Source organism: Rhinoraja longicauda, chromosome 9 (assembly GCF_053455715.1).
Source record: "Rhinoraja longicauda isolate Sanriku21f chromosome 9, sRhiLon1.1, whole genome shotgun sequence".
Lineage (NCBI taxonomy): Eukaryota > Metazoa > Chordata > Chondrichthyes > Rajiformes > Arhynchobatidae > Rhinoraja > Rhinoraja longicauda.
In genome coordinates, this window is record NC_135961.1 from 10,632,087 (window position 1) to 10,651,542 (window position 19,456).

At 42.8% G+C, this 19,456-nt stretch overlaps 1 protein-coding gene across 2 annotated transcripts in view; it reads right to left on the reverse strand.

Moving 5' to 3' along the window:
- The window catches only part of ppp2r5a (protein phosphatase 2, regulatory subunit B', alpha isoform), a 103,068-nt gene that overhangs the window by 37,705 nt on the left and 45,907 nt on the right, over window positions 1-19,456 (reverse strand). For both annotated transcript variants that reach the window (XM_078404776.1, XM_078404775.1), the window contains 3 exons: window positions 11,955-12,056; window positions 9,530-9,622; window positions 437-567 (listed from right to left, as the gene is read on the reverse strand). In XM_078404776.1, coding sequence (XP_078260902.1) covers window positions 437-567; window positions 9,530-9,622; window positions 11,955-12,056 — 326 coding nt within the window. The remainder of the gene's footprint in view (window positions 1-436; window positions 568-9,529; window positions 9,623-11,954; window positions 12,057-19,456) is intronic.

A 19,456-nucleotide genomic window follows, 5' to 3' on the forward strand; every position in this document is an offset into this window, starting at 1 on the left:
GAGTCATTGGTCGTGGCCTGCGGGCAGCCTGAGTGCAGGTCGGCGGTGGCAGGCATGGCCTAGAAGTGGCCGAGGAAGCTGTGTGGACTGGCAATGATGGCAGTAGGTCCAGCCTCAAAGCAGCTGGGGAAGTGGTGCGGGCCAACATCGGCAGGCCAGCCTGGCGGTGAAAGTCGGTAATTCCAGTCGGGATGGTCGCAACTTTGGTGGTTCTGACCTGAGAGAGACTGAGGAGGTGGTGAAAGTTGGCATTGCATCTCCCAGTGGTCAGGTGCACAGCATGATCCAGTGGTGGGTGTCGAAGTGTATAGAAAAATTGTGGTCTATTGATCTACCTAGTTGTTTATGATCTTTGTAACAACTTACAGTTATTTCTTTGCCATACAGGTATAATTTATTTTAATCAACATAAAGCAAATCATATACTATAGATTACCGTAGAAAAATGTTATTGATCTGTTTCCTGATGAATGCTCGTAGTCCAAGGAATTTTCCATAAATACGATGCAGAACCGTTTTCAAAAAATCACGCTCACGTGGATCCTCACTATCAAATAAGTCCAAAAGCTGGAAATAATAACAACGTGTTTGTATTGTGCCTTAAATGCAATACAATACTTGAAGGCTTTTCATAGAAGCATTACTAAACAAGATCTGATACCAGAGCACACAAGAGAGAGATTAGTAAAGATGATTTAAAGCTTGGTCAAAAAGCTATTTTATAAAGAGAATCTTAATGGATGAAAGAGAGGCAGAGGGAAGAGGTTTAACAAACAAATCTCAGAGCATAGGGTTTTGTCAGATGAAATGGTGAAGTGATTAAAATAAAGGGAGTGCAAGAATTCGGAAATTAAGCTATCTCACAATATAATGTGGATAGTTGGATGAGACTACAGAGCTATGGTGGAAGTTGGAGGCAGAAGTGAGAATTGTATAAAGAGACACCTGTTAATCATGAATTATTGTTGTAATTACTGCAGTGAGGATCAAGAGTATGGCATTTTTCAGGTTGGAAGGATTTAACAAGAGGGCAGCCATCAAGTATCAATTCTTGACTTTCAATGTTTATTATTTATGTTAATGACCTGGAGAAGGGGCCAGAGTATAAAGTATACAAATTTGCCAAGTGTATGAAATGCGAGAGTATGTTGTGATGAGGATATTCAGACTCTGCAAAAGTACACAGATAGCTTGTCCAAGTGGCAAAAACCTGACAAATGAAGTTTAATTTAGGAAAGTATGAGATCATGCACTTTGGTAAAATGAATCATAAGGCAAAGTATTAACTAAAAGGAAGAAAATATCAAATGAGTGAATTACAGAGGAATCTAGGTGTCCATGAATCACAAAAAAAGCAGGCAAATGTAGCAATATGTTAGGAAGGCAAATGGCATATTGGGCATTACTGCCATGGGTAAGTTTTGAATTGATAAATAAGGAAGTATTGTTACAATTGTATAAGGCAGGGTTTGTGAAGTTACACTACGAGGACACAGTTTTAGTCCCCTTATTTAAACAAGGCATTCCAAAAGAGACAGACACAAAATGCTGGAGTAACTCAGCTGGACAAGCAGCATCTCTGGAGAGAAGGAATGGGTGACCCTTCTTCAGACTGAGATTCAGGGAAGAGGAAGTATAGATGGGTAATGGAGGGGTAACATGTGAAAACAACAGATCAAAACTGACGATAAGGAAATGTAGAATGGTTCATTGTTAGCCGAGGGGGAAGGTGACAAGGAGGCAATACAATCAGTAATCATATCAAAAGAGATTCCTGGGATGAAAGGCATGACCTATCATGCGCCGATTAACAAAAAGCTGGACCAATATTCCATAGAGCTTAGCAGAATGGACAATGATTTTATGGAGACAAGATTTCAAGGTAATTAAAGAGAAAGTGAATACATGTTTCAAAGATCAGGGGAATGGCATATAAGGAGAGTTAAGTCTTGGCATAATTCCACCTTGATCATCACAAGGCGTAGGTACCTGCAGGGTAAAGTCGACTGATGATGCGGTCTTAGTGATGGCACGCGTAATAGTCAAAACATTACCTTCCACAAATATATCAACAAATATTGCTAACAATCTAGTGTTGCCTCAGCCAGGAGGAAGAAAGGACTTAATGCCTAGGCAGAAGAGTTTCAAGGCAAGAACTGATGTTTTTTGGCATTTTTTATGTTTAAATTGGAATAACTTTCAGCTTATTCAGTAATGGAAATTAGACTTTCATGTTTAATGAGAGGCATTGGAAAGGGTCTCAAGCAGTAAGGTATTATATCTGCATGTGGGAAATAGTGCTATATTTTGTGATGTCCCAGTGGGACTGCACAAATAAAATTTAAGACCAGACGGGGAATATAGAGACCAGGGAGACACTCGAGGATACAGTGCAAGAATGGAAAGCAATCCTTTTCCTTTGATTGTCTTGTTATGGCTGTTTGGAGAAGAATTTGAATCAGGCCAACGTGATTTTCAACCAACTGGACAATGTTAGATTGAGGGAAGAAGGAGAAAAATATATATAGAAAAAGAGCTGTGGGTGGGGTATTTGTCATTCACATAGATTGTTATTTGTAATAAATGCTAATTTAGAACTGTACAAAAAGCAGAAACATGAATGGGAAGATTCAAACATTGAGGTTCAAGAGAAGAGTGTGGCTTGTAGATATGGTTGAATATTTAAGGACTTAAAAAGAAATGATGGAGATGAAGGGAGATTTTGTTCTTTTTTAAGCTAAGGGGTTAGAGAAGGTGTTATTGTTTTCAAAGAAAACATACAAAATATCCAATTAGGGTAGGATCTAATAAGTTATAAGACCTTATATATTCTAATCAAGGGAATTTCTCTTTTACTCATATAAAAGCTGGAAATAATCTTTATTTAAGCTATCAAGCAACATCTTTTACTTTAAAAAAAGCCACCTATAAAACTAGTGCAGTTGAAGAATACAGGACATATAAAAACCTATATTTTTATGTACAAAACATTGATACAATTAGAATAATATCAAAGTATTCAGTAAGTATAATTCATGAATTTCTTGGAACAGTGTAAAAATACCACTTTGTATTTAGTGCCAACGCAACACTACTTCATAAGAAGGAGAAGCTAAATTGTGAAGTAAAATTACTCATTGATACTGCATTGCATGGTATTTACCATTATTTTCTGAATGCTTGTTTTACTGATAAAACTATATGAAGATTATCATAATCATTGTTCCGTATTTGCAAGTTAGTGTGAAATGACTAACAATTGATTAAATTTCCACAGATGCTGCCTAAACTACAGACTGTTTCCAGCATTTTCTGCCTTTGTAACAATTCATCCATTATCAAATCCAATATTTTAAAAAATACACAAGGACATGAATATCTGGTCAAAACTGCAAGTTAATATTTCCCACATCTCTACCTTGTGATCCCATGAAAACAGCTATGGTGTTGTTATCGAACTCAAAAGGAAAATTTAAATGAGGAGCACATTTGCCATTCAATCCCTCAAGTTTGTTCCACCTTTCAAATAGGATCATGGCTAATCTGAGTAAAATCCAGCCAAAAATTACACTGTTAACTTGATTATGGCGTTAACTGCAATCAATGAACTGTGGGAGCTATTATAACTTCTAATTTCATAGCATAACGATTGGAACAAAAATCATTCATAACAAAAGTTGTAAAAAAAAGTGCAGAAAAGAAAGTTCAGTGAACAAAATGCAATGACTAGATATATAAAATGTCAAGTTTGATTCTGCCTGGCTATCTAAAGCTTTAACTAATGAATAGCAATATGAAAAACACCTACTCAGACAGTGATATAATGATGTGGAAGTAGCAAACCTTCAATTCTTATTTCCCCAGTCTTACAAGATTCCAAAGGAACAATTTCCTCCTCAAATCCCTCGTCGACACTTCCATCTCTATCTACTACTCCACTTCTCATAGCACTTCCACATGCAACCATGGAAAACTAATACTTGCCCTTGTATCTCTTCCTTTCCCACAACTAAGGATGCAAATTGTGCTTCCAAGTAAAACACCGATTCACTTGCACTATTTCCAATTTACTGTATTACATTTGGTAAACATTGATGTGGTCGTCTCTACAGTGGAGAAACTAAAATTCAGGTTGCGAGATTGCTTTGTAGAACACCTTCTTTCAATCTGCAACAGGTGACTGGAGGTTCAGGATTGCCTGTCACTTTAATCACCTGCCCCATTCCCACTATGTCTTTAGCCTCCGACAATCCTACATTTCTTTTGCAGATTTATAACATCTGCAGCTTTTTACTTTAACCCATCCACTTACAGGTCAAATCATCCATACAACCTTATCCATCAATCGCCCACAACCTTATCCATCAACTTGCACAATGTCATCATGTCAACCATACTGCATATCACCACAAGTCATAGGACACCAACGGCAGACATTTCTCGCGTGGGAGCATGATTTTATCCCCATAGAGGAGACGGTGTTTGCCATTAATGAGGCATCCATTATGGATGTTGTGCAAATAGATGATATCTTTATACCTCATCTGACCACTCCTTATAGTCCCGATATTTTGAATCTGCAGTGTAAATGTACACCATTTAGTCCCCACCCAAAGTTCCCTCAAAATCTATACCACCTTGCCACCTTCTGCTTTTCTCCTGCTAGATACCAAAACAGTGGTGGGAGATCAAGACAGTTGTGATGGTTAAGGAAGATCATCACTTGATTTTCCATTCATAGCCATCTGTTTAGATATTAACACTGCATAATTTAAGAGATAGCTTTTAATAGCATTCTGCATGTAGCGTGGAAGTGAGCATGAGTGAACTACAGCCATGAAAAATATCAAGACTGGCACAGTTACACACCAGTTCTCGTGCAAAGTATGCAACTATGTACTTGTAGGATGACATAGGCTAAAAAGGCAAGGTTGTGCACAAAGGAACAAGGAGCATCCCAGCACAGATCCCTGCAGAACTCCACTGGTCACAGACCTCCAGCGAGAATAATGCCCTTCCACCACAACCCTCTGCTTTCTAGGAATAAACTAGTTCTGCATCCGGAGGACCAAGTCATCGCAAATCCCTGAATCTTAATCTTCTGGATCAGCCCACCAAGGGGGAATTTCATCAAATGCTTTACTAAAATCCATGTAGGCAACATACACCACCCTATCCTCACCAATCACTTTCATCACCCTCTCAAAAACAACTCAATTCATATTAGTAAAATATGACCTGCCATGTATAATGCCATGCTGACTGTTCCTAATTAGCCCAGTCCCGTCCAAATAGAGTAGATTCTATCTCCTCTCGAATAGGTTCCCCACCACTGATGGCTTCACTCACCAGCCTACAATTTCCCGCATTCTCTCTATTCCATTCTTAAACAAAAGAACAGCAATGGCTTCTCATCCATCTTCCAGGACCTCATCTGTGGCCAGTGAAGTTGTAAAAGTCTTTGTCAAGGCCCCTGTAATCTCCAATTTTGGTTCTCTTAAGAACCTGGGATAGATCCCATCAAACTCTAGGGATGTATTCACTTTTATGCCCTTCAAGAAGTCCAACACCAACTCCTTCTTGATCTCAAACTGTCCTTGTGAATAGGTAATTTCCACACAGATGTCAATGTCCTCCCTGTCTCCTTTGGGAATATAGATGTAAAATGCTTATTTTATTTCTCACCTACATTCTCTGACTTCAAACACAGATTCACTCTTTTATTACCCTGTACATACAAAAGGCCTTGTCCGATTTCATCTTCTTAAGCCTTACATAGGCTTCCTTTCTCTTTCTGACCAAGTTTACTACCTCATAGGTCATTCAAGGTTTCCTTACCTTGCCATCCTTATCTCTCCTCCTTACTGGAACATGCTGGTCCTGAATTTTGAACAACTGGTCTTTAAATAACTCCCACTTCAGAAGTGGAATTACCCAACTACAATTGCTCCCAATTTACTCTTCTGAGCTCTTACCTAATAATGTTCTCCACCTCTTTTATCTCCCTCTCTATCATGACTGAAACATCAAAACCATGGAACATAGAGCTGCCGTAGTGTCCCTCTCGCAACCAAGTATCAGTAATGGCCACAACATCATAACCCAAGGCTCTGTTTATCTGCTTTATACATGATACTCTTGTGTTGAATTGAACACATTTCAGCCTTTCAGTTTCATGATATTTCGTAACTTCTCCCTGCCTGTCCTTCCTTTGAGACTTCCTGGTCCTGACCTCTACCTTCCCATCAGTCCATCCATTTTCTGTCCTTGTATTCTGGTTCCCACTTCCCCTTTCACCCTGATTTAAACCCTCCCGCATAGCCCTACTGGACTCCCGTGCAAGGATATTGGTTCCCCCTCCAGTTTAGGTGTAACCCATCCCTCCTGTACAGGTCACCTGAAGAGATCCAATTGGCCAAAAATTTGAAACCGTGCCCCCTGCAATATCTCCTGAGCCACATATTCATCTGTCCTATCTTTCTATTTGTACCCTCGCAAGAAATGTGGCACCGGAAATAATTGGAGATTAACACTATCCTCGAGATCCTGCTCTTTAAATCTTGCACACGTAGGACCTCATCCCTTTTCCACCTATGTCATTTGTGCCAACGTGCTCAGAGAATGTGCCCAGCTACTCAGGGAAATTCCGGACCTTGCGCCAGGGAGGCAACTCACCACCCTGGAAATTTGTTTGTTACCATATAATCTGCTGTCTGTCCCTTTACAAACACTTATTTCACTAACTCTAATCCAGGCTCTAACAGATTAAATTTTGTTCACCTTTGATCTCCAGTGGAGAAATCTGAAATTCAGGTTACTGATACGTCAGATCAGTGCCTACAGATCTCAACAACCAAAATGATGTTCTAGGAGGACGGATAAAATAAAGATCTACGTAGTGAAAGCAACACTTCAGTTTGCAAGCATAAAATTTAAAAAGGCAAATTTTCTTTCCAAATTGGTTTGGTTCATCTTAGACTAAGTAGCAGATGGATAACTAGATTTAATTTCCAGGAATAGGGGATATAATTCATCGTGAAATTTTGTTCTGACAGCAAAACAATAAGCAATTATGTGGACATTCAAGTATGAGCAGGCACAACCATAAAGTTGCCTTTGATAGAATAATTTATCTTCTTTGATTGACATCACATTTATGGATAACAGGAGGGCATAATAACCCAGCAAGTTCTTGGTATAAAATAATATGCAGAGAACAAATAAACAATTTTCCTCATTTGGTACAAATATGTATCTTTTATGAAGTCATACAAAGTGGAAACCAGTGGAAGTTAAACAAAATTTCTAGTCCAAGCTATCATGCTAAACTGATACCCATCTCTCTCTCGTTAAGTTGGAACCACTGTATAATATAAACGAAACAAGGTGTTTCTCTCAATACATTTAGATAAAAATAGAATCTACCACACAACATTTATACAAGGATGAGAGGGAACATAAATTAAAATCAAGCCAACATTCTTTTGTTTGAGAAGAATATTAATATTTATTTGATCACCGTTGGATCAAAGCCTGTAAAGATTTTACTTCCTAAAATTGGCACATTGTGCTCCACACCAGAGAATTGTGATTTAATGTTTCTTAATTTTGTTAAATCAATTTATGTGCAAATTAAATCAAATCAAATTGCTGCACCAACAATTTACGGCATATTAAAATATCTTCCCTAAAAGCGTGAATGGAAAATGTCTGAAATGTAAAATACTCACAGGACTTTATCTTTGCAACATGAAAAAATAAAAAGAGCATTGTACTACTAAAAATGTACCTGCTACCCAATTTATAGAAAAAAATCTCCATGCTGCTAAGCATTTCAGGTCATCATCTACAAATAATTTGCCTTTCATAATACTGTATCCTTAGCAACAAGCACTCACCAGATATTTATCTTATTGACCATTCTGCTTAATACAGTATTCTACTTAATATGCTGTAGGCAATTAAATTAAACAAAACCTAACTAGCTTAAAAATCCAGAATGAGCACAACACACCAAGGATCTCATGATGTTGGAGAACTACTAATTAAATATTTTAACTTAAAGTCTTGCACAGTTAATATTGAAGAGTATCAGTTTAGAGGTCTGAGCACACTCACTTTGTTTTTAATTGTGTTTAATGACCTCTTAAGATACCTGATTGTGTCCACAATCCACTAGATCTAAGACTCATTATCGTTGTACTTGGAGCTAAAAAGTGACCCAATATTTACTGGAGACAAATGAATAATTTATGTTATTTAAATCATAATGGCCTGGATTTCACCTTGTTAACACACATCTTGGATTCTAGGTGGAATGTTATCTCCGGCTTCAGATTCTGACTGATAATGAAAATTCAGGAAATACCTTTGGACAACCGTTGTGTTAAACACTAAATCCAAGCCTTTTTTGTTGTGTGTCGGTGTTGGGATGGTTTTTTGTTTTTTTTGGTTGTGTATGTGTGGGGGGTGGTGGTGTGGGTGGGGGAAACCTTTCTCTTTTAGGTCTCCTCCTCATGGCGCGGGGTGCGGCTCGGCCGCGGGGCCTTCCATCGCCCGGTGCGGCTCGGCCGCTGGACTTAACAGTGCCCGGTGCGGCTTGGCCGCGGGGCCTTCCATTGCCCAGTGCGGCTCGGCCGCGGGGCTTAACAGTGCCCAGTGCGGCTCGGCCGCGGGGCCTAACATCGCTGGTGCGGCTCGGCCGCTGGACTTAACAGTGCCCGGGCCGCGGGGCCTAACATCGCCCGGCGCGGCTCGGCCGCGGGACTTTTCATCGCTGGTGCGGCGCGACCGCTGGACTTAACATCGCCCGGTGCGGCTTGGCTGCGGGGCCTTCCATCGCCCGGTGCGGCTCGGCCGCGGGGCCTAACATCGCCCGGTGCGGCTCGGCCGCGGGACTTAGCTGTGCACGGCTCGGTCGCGGGGCCTTCCATCGCCCGGTTCGGCCGCGAGACGTTTCAGCGCCCGGTGCGACTCGGCCGCGGGGACTTCCATCCCCTTGCGGGGACTGTGCGGGTCGGTCGGGGACGAGCTGTCTGTCCGTGTGTGTGGGGAAGAGAGTGGAAGTTTTGTTGCCTCCATCACAGTGAGGGGGTGTTTGGAGTCACTGTGATGGACGCTTGTGTTGGGGTCATGTGTCTTGTGTTCTTTTTTGTGTGTGACTGCTATGTAGTTTCGTTCGGTACCTTGGTACCGAATGACAAATAAAGCTCTGTTGAACTCTGTTGAACTGTTATAATTAATACCTGGATTATCCAATGCTGCTGCTGTAGAAAACAAAACGTCATCCTTCCCTTGCTACTGTTGCTACACAAGTTTCAAATAGGACATGGGAAAATATAGTAGGAACAACACTAAACACCCCTGTAGCAAGCTGTGGTGCACTTCTTAAATGGAGCAAAGTTTCTAATTGTGGGTGTAGTGCAAAAATTAGTCTTGCCAATACCCAATATGGAAGTGAGAATCTGATCCTGAGAAGTGGAAAATTGTTAACTGACCAAGCAAACAAGATAAAATTAAAGGCACTCACCTGAAGTACAAATTTCTGATCAATGAACCTTTTTGCAATACTAGGCTGAAAGTCAGGACACTCCAGAAACCGCAAGAAAAATTCATACACAAGCTGGAAAAAAGTGACAGTTTACATTGAAATTATTTTAATTGTCCAATATATTAAATAGTGGATAAGTTTACATAAATTGCTCTTGCACAAAGAACTAGATTAGATTTTCTCTTTTGATGCCTCCCTCCCCTTTCGCGCCCTCTGTCTCCATTACAGGGAATAGACTATTGACTGACATCTACTACAAACCCACCGACTCTCAAAGCAACCTCAACTACACCTCTTCCCACACCTCTTGTAAGGACACCATCCCTTACTCTCAATTTCTATGTCACCTCGACATCTGTTTGCAAGATGAGGCATTCCTCTCGAGGTCATCTGAGATATCCTTTTTCTTCAGAAAAAACAGCTTCCCCCCCCTGCTCTTGTGGGTGGAGCCCCCACCTGGGTCTCCACTGTGTTCTGCTCTTGCTTCCCCTCCCCTCTCATGGAAGGATAGCTCCCCTGGTCCTCACCATTCACCCAACTAGCCGCCACATCCAAAGCATAATTTTCTGACATTCGCGCCACCTTCAATGTGATCCCACCACCAGTCACATCTTGCCACTGTCACCTCTTTCAGCTTTCCACGGAGACCACTCTCTCAGCTACTCCTTGGTTTGCTCATTACTTTCCATCCAACCCGCCAACATCCCCTCCCCGTACACTTTCCACTGTAACTACAGGAGATGTCATAATCATAATCATGATAGTACTTTATTAGCCAAGTATGCTTTGCAACATACGAGGAATTTGATTTGCCATACAGTCATACCAATAAAGAGTCACAAGACTTAATAATTTTTTAACATGAACATCCACCACAGCGATTCCCCCACATTCCTCACTGTGATTGAAGGCAAAAAATGTCTAATCTTCTTCCCTTCTTTGTTCTCCCGCGGTCGGGGCGCTCGAACCTTCCATTGTCAGGGCAATCTTGGCTCCGGCAGCCAGCGATTGAGCACTTCGCGTCGGGGCAATCAAGCTCCCGTATCGGGGGGGATCTCAGCTCCCCCGCTCCTGGCGATCGGACCCCGGGTCGGGGCTGGTCGAACCTTCTGCTACATGGAGCTTCCCGACATCAGTCTCTCCCTGAGACTGCGAGGTCCTCGACGTTGGAATCCGCAGGCCGCGGTTGGAGCGTCGATCCCAGTCAAGGGATCACAGGCTCCGATTGTAAGTCCACAGCCCCGCGGTGGGGCTCAAAGTTAGTCTCGAGCAAGGCCGCCAGCTCTATGATGTTAGGCCACAAAGCGACCGGAGATACGATCCGGAAAACAATCGCATCTCCGGCAAGGTAAGAGATTGAAACAAGTTTCCCCCGACTCCCTCGTCCACCCCCCACATAAAACTAACCAGAGAACATTAACACATACTTTTAAAACACACTGAAAATAACAAACAAGACGAAAAGACAGACTGACTGTTGGCGAGGCTGCCATCGTTGACGGCGCCACCCAATGTTGACACTTGTCCCTACAACTTCTCTCCCATTTCCATCTTTGGAGCACAGCAGCTTTTCCAGGCATGACAGAAATTTGCATGCACTCTTCCAACTTAGTGTATTGCATTTGTGCTCCCGATGTGTCCTCCTTTACATCAGTGAGTGCAAGCATAGATTTGTTGAACGTTTCGCTGAACATGTGTTCTGCCCGCCAAAAGCCTGCTAGTGGTCCCGGTTGCTAACCATTTTTAATCTCCTTCCCATTCTCATAAAACAGCACATCTTATTCTGCCTGGGTAGCTTATGTATGAACCTGAACTCTCCAATTTCAAGTCATACCTTCTCTCTCTTTCCTCTGCCCCCCACCCCAACCTGGTGTGCACAAATTCCTCCATCATCTACCACCACCTTAGTCACCTTGTTTCTTTGGCCCCCTTCGTAAACTACAAACCCGTCCCATATTTCCCTTTTATCTTCTCTTCCCCTCCCCCTATCCCATTCCACCCATATCCTGCCTTCTCTCATTATGTGGCAGCCTTTTGTCTCCTTTTCATTGCTAGCCTGTCACGTATCTGTAGATCTGCCAATCACATCCATTCCCCCCTCACCTGTATGCATCTGACACTTGCAAGGCTTTGCCCCACCCCATCGCTCTTTTCCAGCTTTCTTCCCCCTACTCCATCAGTCCGATGAAGTGTCTTGACCTGAAACGTCTGTCCGTTCCCTCTGCAGATGCTGCCTGACCTCCAGGTTTTACACTTATGCACTGTGGCAAATATGCACATATACTATTGTAAAGCATAGGCAATGTAAAATCTGCTAACATTTTTGATTTTCTTAAGTAATAATATTTGAACATGTTTATTCGGAAATAAACTTTGTACTATTATTCTTTCTCAAGTTTGTTACCTGCATGTGAGGCCATGCTGCTTCCAAAGATGGTTCATCTTCTTCTGGATCAAAATCTGGATTGTCACTGGGAGGAAGAGTTCTGAAAATATTACAGGTAATCTGCAACAAGATTATAGTAAGAATGAAGAATTTTATTAAAGAGCAAGCTATAATAAAATATTATAATTTAATAGTAGTCTCAAGAAAAGTATATTGATAATTTAAGACATATGCAATTGAAATATCTATTTTGGTCAATATTTGCCAAATATAGCTTCTAATCATGCCTGCACACTTGAAAAGGCATTTTTGTTGACCCAAAAAATTAGGGTTAAACTTTAATATTTTGGGTAATATAATCGCACATATGGTTTATGCATAATTTAATGGAGATTTTTTTCAAATTTGCCTCAGGCATATAATAATATTCTATTTGTTTCCCATTAGTAAGTAGTGTTGCTTCATTTAAAGGCAATGTGACAAGACTAAATTGAAGTCACTAACAAGCTAAATATTCCTGTGCCTATGAGCAGGCAATGTAACCGTAATTGGCAATAATAAATTTAGATCATAGTTTTGACACCGTCAAAGTGTTTGTTAAAGTATCTACTAAATTTGGATCTAATTTTTAAGTGGAGTAACAAAATGTGTCAAAATATAGACATATGATTCTTCACAAAAGATATTATGCTAATTTAAAACTCTATATCTGATACATCGTATACAATTCATAACACATGCCATATTTGTTCAAAATGACTTAAAAAACATGAACATTTCTTAAAATTGTCTACATTGTCAGAATATTAGCTAAGCAGTAGTATGGTGCAGATAGGTCCAAAAAATCATCTTTTGCTCACAATTCTTGGAAGTTTCATTTATTTAATCTCATGCGAACTCCCCCAGTTAAAAAACATCTCGTTAAACAGGGACATTGGATTTAATCGTTTTACCATTTTATTAGGTCCCAAATAAAGAGTCAATATTTAACTGGCTTTTTTTACTCTTCAACCTTATTTGTGATCCTTATAAAGTGAAATCCAAGGAACAGGGCATTCATTAACTATTCCTGAGAAACAATTAACAGAACATATTTACATGCTGAATAAATGATCTCATGACATAAATTGATATTATTAGCAGATACCATGCAATAAACATTACACAAATTATATCTTTAACAACTTGATAATTCGCACTCTAATATTTATTTTCATGCAATAAAAAATCTGATTCAAATTAAAGCTGCTTTAAAAATATTTGTACGGAATAAACAAATGTCACAATTGAAATGCAACAGGTTATCTTGAACTGCATTAAATAAAATATATTGATATTAGTTCATCATTTTAACTTCCATTTCAAATATATGACAACCACAAATATTATGATATATTGAAGTTGTTTTGTGTGTCTTACAATTATGGGAAGATAATTTACAGGGCTACAGGGTAAAGGCAGAGGATTGACACTGAATATATCACTCTGCAGGGGGTAAACATTAACTTAATGGACTGCACAAGCTCCAACTGTATCATTATGATTCTCTGGTTAATTCCAGTTGGGGACTGAAGTAAAGTTTGAACAGTTTCTTAATCAAAGATTAAAATGTAATATTGCTTAAAAGTTACAGAAGAGGATTGGTGTATTGATTAAATTAATGGACAAGTAATCCAAAAACGTGTACTAAAATTTATAGTCTGAAATGCTACAGTGACAAATAGAGAATTTAAATCCAGTTCTTTTCATTTTTCCTGCATCTGGCTTCTCCAGTCCTTTTATAATTTATCTGTTTCTATAAGATCCCCTCTCATCCTTCTAAATTCCAGTGAATACAAGCCTAGTCTTTTCAATCTAGCCTATTGTGTAGATCAGGGATCTCCAACCTATGGCCCAACTAGGGTAGAGGGTCCAGTGAAGGAGCGCCGTCACTTGCGGGGGCTGCTCCCTCCCTCTCGCTCCTCTCTCCCTCTCTCCCAGAGCGAGATCTGCGCCGCTGCTCCACTCTTTTCCCCGGCCCCGTCACCCTCTAACGCAGCGAAATAAGAACAAACACAAGTGTAGTTGTTGTTCAGAACCCCCGCATCCCTGGGGTGAGCGGCAGCGGCGAGGAGGGAAGATTCACTTGTGTCTGTTCGTATTTCACTGCTTTCGAGGGAGACGGGGCCGGGGAAGAGAGTGGAGGAGCGGCGCAGATATCGCTGGCTCTGGGAGAGAGGGAGAGGGGAGAGAGGGAGGGAGCAGCCTCCGCTAACACCTTCCCCCACCCCGCGCTCCCGGTCTCAGGTGCTGCTCCCTCTATCCCCTCTCACCCCCCCCCCCCCTCTCTCCCCAGGTTGAACGGCGACAGCGGCGACGAGAAGTTTCTAGGGGGCGCTGCGATCTCTCGCCTTGTCCTGGCTCTGGGTCAGTGGTGATCTGCTCTCCGGTGAGCCTCCGCCGGGCAGCTTCTGCCTCCAGTCCCCACTGTCTAAGAGCTTGCTGCGGGCTGGATAAAATCTCATGGCGGGCCGGATGTGGCCCGCGGGCCATAGTTTGGAGATCCCTGATCTACACAATAGGCTAGATTGAAAAGACTAGGCTTGTATTCACTGTTTAGAAGGATGAGAGGGGATCTTATAGAAACAGATAAAATTATAAAAGGACTGGAGAAGCTAGATGCAAGAAAAATGTTCCCAATGTTGGGCGAGTCCAGAACCAGGGGCCACAGTCTTAGAATGGCGGCACGGTAGCGCAGCGGTAGAGTTGCTGCTTTACAGCGAATGCAGCGCCGGAGACTCAGGTTCAATCCTGACTACGGGTGCTGCACTGTAAGGAGTTTGTACGTTCTCCCCGTGACCTGTGTGGGTTTTCTCCGAGATCTTCGGTTTCCTCCCACACTCCAAAGACGTACAGGTATGTAGGTTAATTGGCTGGGTAAATGTAAAAATTGTCCCTAGTGGGTGTAGGATACTGTTAATGTACGGGGATCGCTGGGCGGCACGGACTTGGAGGGCCGAAAAGGCCTGTTTCCGGCTGTACATATATGATATGATATATGATATGATAATAAAGGGGAGGCCATTTAAAACTGAGTTGAGGAGGAACTTTTTCACCCAGAGAGTTATGAATTTGTGAAATTCTCTGCCACAGAGGGCAGTGGAAGCCAAATCACTGGATGGATTTAAGAAAGAGTTAGATAGAGCTCTCGGGGCTAGTGGAATCAAGGGATATGGGGAGAAGGCAGGCACGGGTTATTGATTGTGGACGATCAGCCATGATCACAATGAATGGCCGAAGGGCCGAATAGCCTCCTCCTGCACCTACTTTCTATGTTTCAATGTTTCTATGCTAACTGATAAGAAGAGACAAACCCAGACAGCTGGGCTTGGGCTGCTGTATATTGGAACCAGGACTAATGCCTTTAGAAATATGTCTTTCCTGTTCTTCCTTTGATGTACCTGGCTATGTAAGAGAGACAATCTCATGAGTTGCCGGGAAGGTGTTAACGAACTACAGCATTTTGGGACCATATCTAATGCCTTAAGGAATGTGTCTTTTTGATCTTTACAGTATAAAACATCCAGTCCAGTCTTTGTTCTGGGGAGTGGTGGCTCGGGACAGTCAAGTTCTGGTTGGAGACTTGATTGATGTACATCCCGACACTCCCGCTGGCTGATCGACCAGTAAAGCTTGTGTTGGTTTACCCAACCCATTGTGTGTTGTCTGTTTTAAGAAGAAGCGAACTTTAACATTGGCGTAGTCGGCAGGATCTCGCTGGAACCATCAACCAACGACTGAGTAAGAGGTTGCAGAGTGACCGGGACCGGATGGGGAGAAAACTGAGCTCTCGTCAGACCCTTTGAGACCAACCTCCCGACGAAGCTCCCGGAAACATATGTGGTCCCTCGTCAGAGGTTGATCTGGTTTCCTCCGAGATCCTTAATACAGACAACTAAGGTAAGACCTATTTTGGATGTTTTTGCTACTAAGTAGTCGGCAATTTGGACAGTGCAAGCTGAAAAAGTTTGTCGTAAATTTAGATGTTTTTGCTACTAAGTAGTCGGAAATTGGATAATAGAGTTAAAAAGTCGACAAGGGTTATAGACCGTCAGAAGAAGGACGGTAGCAGATTGGCTCCGTAGGTAAAAAGCCTGTCGTTCACAATTAAGTAAGTGTTAAAAGACAATGCAATAATGGGTAACAATTTGGACAAAAGTAACGTGGGAACGCCCGTACAACATATGTTTGAACCCGAAACATATTATTTGAATCCTAAAAGTAATAACGATTATAGAGTGTTAAGTTATAAGTTGACAAAACGTTTAGGAGATGAATCCTGGCCAGGAGGAGGAACTTGGAATGTAGGGACGATTAAAAAGGCAGAGATGTTGATATGGGAAAGGGGAGGCAGAGAAGAAGCATGAGGAGAGTAGGGATCGGAGTTGGATGGATAATGCATGTAAGAGAGGGGTAGAGTTAAGGAACAAGGATGGCACTATGAAAGGATGGAAAGTGTTGCAGCTGGAATGCCAGTGGGCAGAGGAACAAAAGAAAAGAACTAAGGCACAGGCAGGAGGCAGGAGGATGGTTAATTTTTAAAAACCCAGTACTGGTAAGTCCTCCGGAGGAGACCCTATGTCTGGCACGGCGACCCTGTTTGATAGTGAAGTTGAGGATTCGGATAATCCCGGGAGGTGCCCACCTCCCTATGCCCCACCTGCAGCGATGGCACCCTTGCCTGTAGCAGCTCCGGTGGTAACACCCATATACCCCGCCGTTCCGCCGCTACGAAGCTCCCCAGAATTGGGAGCAAGGCAAAAAAACAAACATCCAGATGGGAGGAACCAGAGGAAGAAATGAGCGAGGTAATAGAAAGTGTGCAAAACTTAGTGATTGATCCAGAGGGATCAATCGGGGAGCGAGTAAGAACCCAGAGTAAACATGATGCTCGGGGATACCAGAGTTCCATTTTGGATTGATACTGTGGCAACTTCCTCGACCCTGAATCAGGACCTCGTGGCCATTCCCATGTCTGATAAAGTAATTCGCCTCTCTGGGTTGGACGGGAAAGTAAGGTGTTACCCCCTCACCCAACCCTCACGGTCACCTACGGCCAAGAACAATGCACCCTCACCTTCTCTGTCACCCCACACCTCGGATGTAACCTGGCAGGAAGGGACTTGTTAATGGGATTACAAGCAGGAATCACCTGCTCTGACAGCAGAATACACCTACAGAGCAGACGGATGATATATTCCCATTTCCCCACACCACAGTGGTGGCCAATAGATCTTCCACCATCCCTCACGATAGGATTCATCCCAAAGCCACACGTAACACTCTTCTAGTGGGGATAAATGGGTCCCTTTCGGAATGGCAGGCAGTGACCAGTGGGGTACCGCAAGGTTCGGTGCTGGGACCCCAGCTATTTACGATATACATTAATGACTTAGACGAAGGGATTAAAAGTACCATTAGCAAATTTGCAGATGATACTAAGTTGGGGGGTAGTGTGAATTGTGAGGAAGATGCAATAAGGCTGCAGGGTGACCTGGACAGGTTGTGTGAGTGGGCGGATACATGGCAGATGCAGTTTAATGTAGATAAGTGTGAGGTTATTCACTTTGGAAGTAAGAATAGAAAGGCAGATTATTATCTGAATGGTGTCAAGTTAGGAGGAGGGGGAGTTCAACGAGATCTGGGTGTCCTAGTGCATCAGTCAATGAAAGGAAGCATGCAGGTTCAGCAGGCAGTGAAGAAAGCCAATGGAATGTTGGCCTTCGTAACAAGAGGAGTTGAGTATAGGAGCAAAGAGGTCCTTCTACAGTTGTACCGGGCCCTGGTGAGACCGCACCTGGAGTACTGTGTGCAGTTTTGGTCTCCAAATTTGAGGAAGGATATTCTTGCTATGGAGGGCGTGCAGCGTAGGTTCACTAGATTAATTCCCGGAATGGCGGGACTGTCGTATGTTGAAAGGCTGGAGCGATTGGGCTTGTATACACTGGAATTTAGAAGGATGAGGGGGGATCTTATTGAAACATATAAGATAATTAGGGGATTGGACACATTAGAGGCAGATAACATGTTCCCAATGTTGGGGGAGTCCAGAACAAGGGGCCACAGTTTGAGAATAAGGGGTAGGCCATTTAGAACGGAGATGAGGAAGAACTTTTTCAGTCAGAGGGTGGTGAAGGTGTGGAATTCTCTGCCTCAGAAGGCAGTGGAGGCCAGTTCGTTGGATGCTTTCAAGAGAGAGCTGGATAGAGCTCTTAAGGATAGCGGAGTGAGGGGGTATGGGGAGAAGGCAGGAACGGGGTACTGATTGATAGTGATCAGCCATGATCGCATTGAATGGCGGTGCTGGCTCGAAGGGCTGAATGGCCTACTCCTGCACCTATTGTCTATTGTCTATTGTCTATTGTCTATGATCCCACTGGATGCCGAGATGAGTGACTTCTTCGGCCCACTGTACAACTGAAAGGAAGTGTATTAGAGAGCCAGTCACGGCACTGATAGTACAGATTGAGGAGGAACTATGGAAACAGAACGCCTCCCTGGTGGCTCCACACATCACTGCCTTGGTAAAACCAGAACATTCAGCAAAGGAGTTGGGATATCTTGTGGATGTATTACCGAACCAGGCCAGAGATAATGTGTGTTGGGTACACAGCATTTCGCCCAAGGTACACTAGAATATTGGGAAACATGCCAGACGCTCGAAGGAACGATCCTAAGACACCAACCACAGCCCGACAACAAGGACAAGGAACAGATATGGTCGGCATCACCGCATGAGGTAGGACTGACTATTTGTACCCCAGTAATGGTCACACTTAAGCCGGATGTCCACCTCCCCGTGGTGCTCCAGTACCCATTGAAACCCGAAGCTACGGCCGGGATACAACAGCTGGTCCAGTCCCTATTACACCAGAACATCCTGGTACACTGTCGCTTGCCCTGCAACACACCAATCTTCCCAGTCCCAAAACCAGGGCGCAGGGAATGGCGACTAGTTCAGGATCTACGCGCCATAAACGAGATTGTCACTCCTATGCATGCCTTTGTACCCAGCCCAGCAACCATACTGAGCCAGGTTCCGGCTTCAGCCACCGTATTCACAGTACAGCATTAATGATTGGGCTGTTATGAATTGACTCTTTTGAACAACCCCAATTTGACATTTCAGCACTGCTCTACGATTAATCCTTCAGCATTTCTGACACAGCCACCCGAACCATGTACGGATCCTCCACATGACTGTGCCCAAGCCAATGCAATTCTGACCAACCCGAGGGAGGTTCCTCTGGAAAATGCACAGTCAACCTGGTTTGTGGACGGATCTTCCATGATAATCCCTGAAATGTGTCAGCGAGCTTCCGGTTACTCCATTGTTAGCCAAACTACAATAGTGTTGGAGGAAGGACGATTCCAAAACCTTGTGTCTGCTCAGCAGGCAGAACTGTTCGCCCTCACCAGAGCCTGCATTTTGGCACAAGATAAATGCATTAACATTTCCACTGACTCTCGCTGTGCTTTCG